General features: G+C 42.4%; 1 protein-coding gene across 3 annotated transcripts in view; it reads left to right on the forward strand.

Annotated features, from left to right (window-relative positions):
- LOC143767147 (uncharacterized) overlaps positions 1–3,340 on the forward strand; it is a 43,164-nt gene extending 39,824 nt beyond the window's left edge. For all 3 annotated transcript variants that reach the window (XM_077255185.1, XM_077255186.1, XM_077255184.1), the window contains one exon: positions 244–3,340. In XM_077255185.1, coding sequence (XP_077111300.1) covers positions 244–1,019 — 776 coding nt within the window. In that variant the 3' untranslated portion in view covers positions 1,020–3,340. The remainder of the gene's footprint in view (positions 1–243) is intronic.
- The last annotated feature ends 4,594 nt before the right edge of the window (positions 3,341–7,934 follow it).

A 7,934-nucleotide genomic window follows, 5' to 3' on the forward strand; every position in this document is an offset into this window, starting at 1 on the left:
TCCACTCCATTCATACTGTAGTGATACAGTTAGGATAGAAGTGATCACCTATACCATTGAAGGTGATCAGCTGATCGCTGTAGGTTCCACTGCTGTGCCTCCCACTGACCCTGGAAACATGAGCTGTCGAAACGGAGCTGTGGCTGCACACGTTTACCACCATTCTATTCATTGTCTGTGGGAATGGAGGAGGTGGGCTAGTAAATAAAAAAACATTTAATTTTTGATTTTCTTTTTCTCCAGCAGAGGCAAGTATCAGTAAGAATGTGCTAGAGGACCATCCAACATTGTCACCTCCTTGTGACATAAATGTTATCAACATTAAACAAGATATTGAAGATGAAATCCCCATTACTCCAGATATATTTCCTATATTTCACAATCCAGAAATGTTAACCAGTCCCTCTGAGCAACATGTCCATTTTCCTAACCCCTCCAATATTATTCCTCATCATGGGCCATTTAGACGCTATAAGATATATCCTTGCTCTGAATGTGGTAAGTGTTTTAACTGGAACGCTGAACTCATAAGACATCAACGAATCCACACGGGGGAGAAGCCATATCCATGTCCTGAGTGTGGCAAATGTTTTGCCCGTAAATCAACTCTTTTTAGACACCAGAAGAGCCACAGTGGTGAGAAACCTTTTCTCTGCTGTGAATGTGGCAAATATTTCACCCGAAACGCAAACCTTCTTTTACATCAAAGAATCCACACAGGAGAAAAGCCATTTTCTTGTACGGAGTGTGGAAAACGGTTTTCTCAAAAATCCTATCTCATTGCACATCAGAAGACACACACTGAAGAAAAGCCTTATTCATGTGCTGAATGTGGAAAGAGGTTTTCGCAAAAGTCCTGTCTTCTCCTACATCGAAGAATTCACACAGGGGAGAAGCCATATTCTTGCTCAGTTTGTGGGAAAAGTTTTGCACGGAAAGGTATTATGCTGAGCCATGAAAGAACACACTCACATTTGAAAAGCCGATTTCATTATGTGAATATAGATTACTCTAGTTGAAATCATTTTTAATGTAATGCTGCTTTTCCAACTTCAAGGTCTTGATCAGTTTTATTAAAAATTGGAGCAAGACATTTTTTTGCTCTAAAAGAGCAAATTGGACAGTACTTACCATGGTTTGTGACAGTATTCACCCCCGTTTGCTTTTTACCTACCGTATTTTGTTACAGATTGTAATGTGTTTAAATATTTGTGTAATCCAATTTGTGTGTGATGCATCAGCTCTAAATAATCTAAGTTGGTGAAGTGAGAAAAATCTAGATATAAATTATATGTATGGGAACAAAGAACTAAAAATTAGCTTGGTATATGTATTCACCCCTTTTGCTATGAAGCCTCTAAAAATTTCTGGTGCAAGCAATTACCTTCATAAGTCACATGCTTATTGAAAGGAAGTCCACCCGTGTGCAATCTAAGGGTCACATGGTCTGTCAGTATACACACACCTTTTCTGAAAGACCACAGAGGCTGCAACACCATTTAAGCAAGATGCACCACTAACCAAACACAATAGAGATCTCCAAACATGTGAGGGACAAAGATGTTGAGAAGTATAAGTCAGGGTTGGGTTATTTAAATTTTAAAAAAAAATCCCAATCTCCGATAATCACCCAAAGTGCAATCATATCCATTATCTTCCAATGGAAATAACAGGGTACCACAACAAATCTGCCAAGAGAGAGCAGCCCACCAAAACTCTGAGCCCGTACAAAGAGGGCATTAACCAGGGTAGCAGCACAGAGACCAAAGGTAACCCTGAAGGTGTTGCAGAGTTCCCAAACAGAGACTGAAGTATCTGTCCAAATGATCACAGTAAGATGTATACTCCATAGAGGTGGTCTTTTTTGGAAGAGTGGGCAGAAAAAAGCCTGACACAAAAATTGTAAGGTTTGTTTTGAGTTTGCCAAAAGCCACATGAGAGACTCCCCAAATGTATGGAGAAATGTGCTGTGGTCAGATGAGACCAAAATTTAACTTTTTGGCCACTAAGGCCACTGCCTGGCGGGAAAACATACTGAATGTAATATGGTATTAAAAAAAAAATGACATTCAGCTGGTGGCGGCGCTTGCGCTTTACAATGATACGGTAGATAAAAGCATATTTTCATTTTTTTTTACATACCGTATTTTTCCGACCATAAGACGCACTTTTTTCCCTCCAAATTTGGGAGGAAAGTGTGGGTGCGTCTTATGGTACGGATGTAGCATGTGGGAAGGGGGGCAGCAGTGAGTGGGATCGCACTGTTATCCCACTTCAGGATGTCCCCGCTGCCCAGAATCAGCGCTGGGAAAACCATGTGGTCCCGCTGATTAAGTGCAGTGAATATTCATTAGCGGCTCCCCGCCCACCGATCAGCTGAGCAGTAAGCCAGGAGCAGCAAATGAATACTGCACTTAAGCAGGGACACGCATGGCTTCCTCAGCGCTGATTGCTGCAGCAGCTAGGGAGATTTGTGTGTCCTGGGGAGGAGGAGGCAGCAGCAGGGGCCAGAGCGGAGAGGAGATCGCTGTATACCTGCCTGCCATGCCTGGATGCCGAGTGCTGTGCACAAACAGGACCTGTGTGATGTCAGGAGTGGGCGGGCTGGAGCATCACATGGCAGCTCAGAGCCCTCCCTCTTCTTGACATCATCACAGGTCCTTCAGGCTCTCCACTAGAATCTGCAGGCTTCCTCATAACCTGTGCTGTGGAGAGGCAACAAGAGGGAGGGCTCTGTGTGTGCAGTCATGGGATGCTTTTACCTCACCACAGCAGGCTGGCTCCCACAATTAAGAGGTTAGTCTTTACAAAACACAATAAAGCACTCTGCCACTCCTGTGGTGAACTATAACTCCCAGCATGTCATAGGATCTGCAGGACATGCTGGGAGTTATAGTTCTCCCATGAGATCATAAAGCAGCACTCCAGTGCTATTTTGCAGTGCTGGAGTGGTGCTTTTAATATCAGCCCTGTGCCCCCATTCTTATACTCACCCTCCAGCATCTTCATATAGTACTTCACAGACACCACACTGGTCCCGCAGCTTCCAACATAATAACATACTATTATATATAATAACACCACATATAATAGTATGTTATTTATGTTATTAAATATTTTACCACATTTTTTTGCTGCAAATATTTTTTTTCCCCTATTTTCCACCTCTAAAACCTGGTTGCGCCTTATAGTCCGGTGCGTCTTATAGTCCGAAAAATACGGTAATTTTTTTGTCCCTTCAAACAAAAATATCTTCATCAAAATGGCGACTGCCCCTGGGCAGTAACATCTATCACATTCTGATAGATGCTACTGGTATCATTTTGGCAGAGCAAAAAAAAATAAAAAATTAGGCTTCATCAAGATGGTGCCTGTGCAGTAGCATCTATTGGAACGTGATAGATGCTACTGCGCAGGCACCATCTTGATGGAGCCTAATTTTTTTTTTGACGATAACAAAATGGGGGCACCATTTTGACTAAGATTGGTTTTTTTTCAACAAAAATGTCTAAATAAAACGAATATATGCATATTATCTACCATATTATGCTACAGCGCATGCACTGCCTGCTGAATGTGATTTTTTTTTTTTATGCCATATTATATTCAGTATGTAAAATAGGGGGCAGGTCACTGAGAGATCAGTGACCTGTTACAAGTACAGATTAATATCTAAGCACAACACAACATAAAGACCCCCCCCACACACACAGGCCCACCCCAGAGCACGAGAATCTCATTAACTGAAAACTACAAATAAAGATTAAACAACAACCCCAAGACGGATTTCATCAACCAAGGTACCATTTTAATCAGTATAACGGCGCCAACCTGACACTGTCTGTAGTTTACTCGGCACAATCCTGCTAACAGTTTTGCTTTAAGATTGCTGTTCCCCAGAGGAAACCATCCAACTTGAAGGAGCTGGAGCAGATTTGTCTTGAGGAATTGCCAAAAATACCAGTGGCCATATGTGGAAAGCTGACAGAGACTTGCATCTGTAATTGCAGCAAAAGGAGGCTCTACAAAGCACTGACTTTAGGGGTGTGAATAGTTATACACACTGACGTTTTCAGTTTGTCCCATTTGTTGTTTGCGTCACAATAAGGCTGTGTGCACACGTAGCAGATTTTTTGCATTTTTTTCGTGGTTTTTCGCTATAAAAACGCAAAAAAAACGCTCACATTAAGCATCCTATTTAATAGAATGCAATCCGCATTTTTTGTGCACATGCTGCGTTGTTTTCCTGAGCGGAATCGCTTTCCAGAAAAAAACGCAGCATGTTCATTAAATTTGCGGAATCGCGGGGGTTCCGCACACCTAGGAATGCATTGATCTGCTTACTTCCCGCATGGGGCTATGCCCACCATGCGGGAAGTAAGCAGATCATGTGCGGTTGGTACCCAGGGTGGAGGAGAGGAGACTCTCCTCCACGGACTGGGTACCATATAATTGGAAAAAAAAAAATAATAATTAAAATAAAAAATCGTGATATACTCACCTTCTGTTGGCCCCGGAGTCTTCCCGCCTCTCAGCGGTGCACGTGGCCGCTTCCGTTTCTATAGATGCATTGTGTGAAGGACCTGCGATCACGTCACGGTCACGTGACCGCGGCGTCATCGAAGGTCCTGCACGCAAAGCATCTATAGGAACGGAAGCCGCTGAGGAGATCCGGGGCCATCAGACGGTGATTATAACCATTTTTTTTTTTGTCTTTTTTTTTTTATTATTTTTAACATTCTATCCTTTACTATTGATGCTGCATAGGCTGCATCAATAGTAAAAAGTTGGTCACACTTGTCAAACACTGTTTGACAAGTGTGACCAACCTGTCAATCAGTTTTCCAAGCGATGCTGCAGATCGCTTGGAAAACGCTAGCATTCTGCAAGCTAATTATGCTTGCAAAACGCTAGTGTTTAGCGGGAATATGCATGCCAATTCCGCATGCGATATACCCGCGGCAATTCTGCAACGTGTGCACTTAGCCTTAAAATAAAATCAAATGTTTACAGTTTTAGACATGTTCTTTACATGAACTGATGCAAACCCTAAAAAAAACAACAGAATTTCCATAATGTGAGGTAGCAAAACATGAAAAATGCCAAGGGGGATGAATACTTTAGTAAGCCACTGTACATATTAACGTCTCTGCAACTCCAGCCACACCTTTCCGTTTCAGTCATTCATTGGACTTATGATTGAGGGAGAAGATATAAGTAGGCTGAGCTCAATGAATCGCTATCATAGTCGGCGATTATTTTGTTATTTTACAGCCGTGTTTATTGAATCTGGACAACCTCTTCTACGTAGAGTGACTGTTTCTGTGACACTCTGGCTGAAACTTTAAATATCAAATTAAATATCAAATTAAATAATTGAACAGTTCTGTGGAATCATTAAGCCAAAGTTCCAACTACTCTGTTTCCATACTCTTGACTCCTTTGATAAATGAAAACTAGCATACAAGTGTAATATGTAGGTGCATATTCATAAATATCCAATGGCTAGTAGTAATTTACTGTAATATGGTAAAATAAGGCATCACTAGAATGCCCTGGTTATCACTTTTTATGTATTTGTTTAAATATAGATCCAAAAATCATAAAACACAAAAAAAATCTATACTAAAATTTTCCAATTTTTTCTTTTTAATTTTTATGAGGATTATGTGAATGGGCAGCATTGCAGTGGCTATCAGCTGCATGTTATCGCCGACACCTTGCTACACAGGCCACTATTGGTTTAGCACCAATTGTGGCAGATTAACCCCCTTTAGCTGAGGTCAGTTGCGACTGTGGCATTTTCATGGTTAATGGAGGAAGCCTCTTTTAAGGCCCCGTCTCACATAGCGATTTACCAACGATCACGACCAGCGATACGACCTGGCCGTGATCGTTGGTAAGTCGCTGTGTGGTCGCTGGGGAGCTGTCACACAGACCGCTCTCTCCAGCGACCAACGATCAGGGGAACGACTTCGGCATCGTTGAAACTGTCTTCAACGATGCCGAAGTCCCCCTGCAGCACCCGGGTAACCAGGGTAAACATCGGGTTACTAAGCGCAGGGCCGCGCTTAGTAACCCGATGTTTACCCTGGTTACCAAAAAAAACAAACAGTACATACTCGCCTTTCGGTGTCCAGGTCCCTTGCCGTCTGCTTCCTGCTCTGACTGAGCCGCCGTACAGTGAGAGCAGAGCGCAGCGGTGACGTCACTGCTGTGCTCTCACTTCTCACTGTACGGCCGGCAGTCAGTGAGAGCAGGAAGCAGACGGCAAGGGACCTGACGGACATCAGAAGGCGAGTATGTATTGTTTGTTTTTTTTTTTACATTAACGCTGGTAACCAGGGTAAACATCGGGTTACTAAGCGCGGCCCTGCGCTTAGTAACCCTATGTTTACCCTGGTTACCAGTGAAGACATCGCTGGATCGGTGTCACACACACCGATTCAGCGATGTCAGCGGGGCCTCAACGACCAAAAAAAGGTCCAGGCCATTCCGACACGACCAGCGATCTCGCAGCAGGGGCCTGGTCGCTGGTACGTGTCACACATAGCGAGATCGCTATGGAGGTCGCTGTTGCGTCACAAAACTTGTGACTCAGCAGCGATCTCGCTAGCGATCTCGCTATGTGAGATGGGGCCTTAACTCTATCTGGACCCCGTAATCACAGTCGTGCTGCCTGATTGTTACCATGACACACAGCGTGGCCAATGTAATGGCCTTGGAGTATGGTGGCCGTAAGCCATGTCTTAACAGGCTGAAACATTGTAAAACTGACAGGTCTCAAACAATGCAGTACATGAGTATTGCAGTGAATCAGACAGCAATCAAAGTGAAAAATATTCATGTCTCGTAGTGGGATGAAGTAAAAATGTAAAAAAAAGTTGAATAAATAAAAAACCCTTTTATGTGAAAAGAGAAATAAACAAATAAGCTTAAACATAATTGGTATCGCCGTGTCCAGAACAAATCAAACTATAAAACTGTCACATTATCCCATACGAAGAATACCTTAAAAAAAATAAAGAAAGAACAAAAATGTAGCTAATCATTAATGCTGAAATGTGAAAAATGGAATAAAAAGCAAGAAGTTGCATTCAAAAAAACAATATCACTGAAAATATCAACTCGTCCCTCAAAAAACAAGCCTTCATTTGACTCTAGTTGCAAACATAAGAGTTATACATTGCCTTGCGAAAGTATTCGTCCCCCTGGAACTTTTAAACCTTTTCCCACATATCATGCTTCAAACATAAAGATACCAAATGTAAATTTTGGGTGAAGAATCAACAAGTGGAACACAATTTTGAAGTTGAATGAAATTTATTGGTTGTTTTACATTTTTGTGGAAATTCAAAAACTGAAAAGTGGGGCGTGCAATATTATTCGGCCCTTTACTTTCAGTGCAGCAAACTCACTCCAGAAGTTCATTGTGGATCTCTGAATGATGCAATGTGTCCTAAATGCCTAATGATGATAAATGTAATCCACCTGTGTGTAATCAAGTCCCCGTATAAATGCACCTGCTCTGTGATAGTCTCAGGGTTCTGTTTGAAGCACAGAGAGCATCATGAAGACCAAGGAACACAACAGGCAGGACCGTGATATTGTTGTGGAGAAGTGTGAAGCCGGATTTGGATACAAAATGATTTCCAAAACTTTAAACATCTCAAGGAGCACTGTGCAAGCGATCATATTGAAATGGAAGGAGTATCATACCACCCGGCCGTCCCTCTAAACTTTCATCTCAAACAAAGAGAAGACTGATCAGAGATGCAGCCAAGAGGCCCATGATCACTCTGGATGAACTGCAGAGATCTACAGCTGAGGTGGGACAGTCTGTCCATAGGACTGTCCCACCTCATCTGGCTTTTATGGAAGAGTGGCAAGAAGAAAGCCATTTCTCAAAGATATCCATAAAAAGTGTCATTTAA

This window comes from Ranitomeya variabilis, chromosome 4 (genome assembly GCF_051348905.1).
Source record: "Ranitomeya variabilis isolate aRanVar5 chromosome 4, aRanVar5.hap1, whole genome shotgun sequence".
NCBI lineage: Eukaryota > Metazoa > Chordata > Amphibia > Anura > Dendrobatidae > Ranitomeya > Ranitomeya variabilis.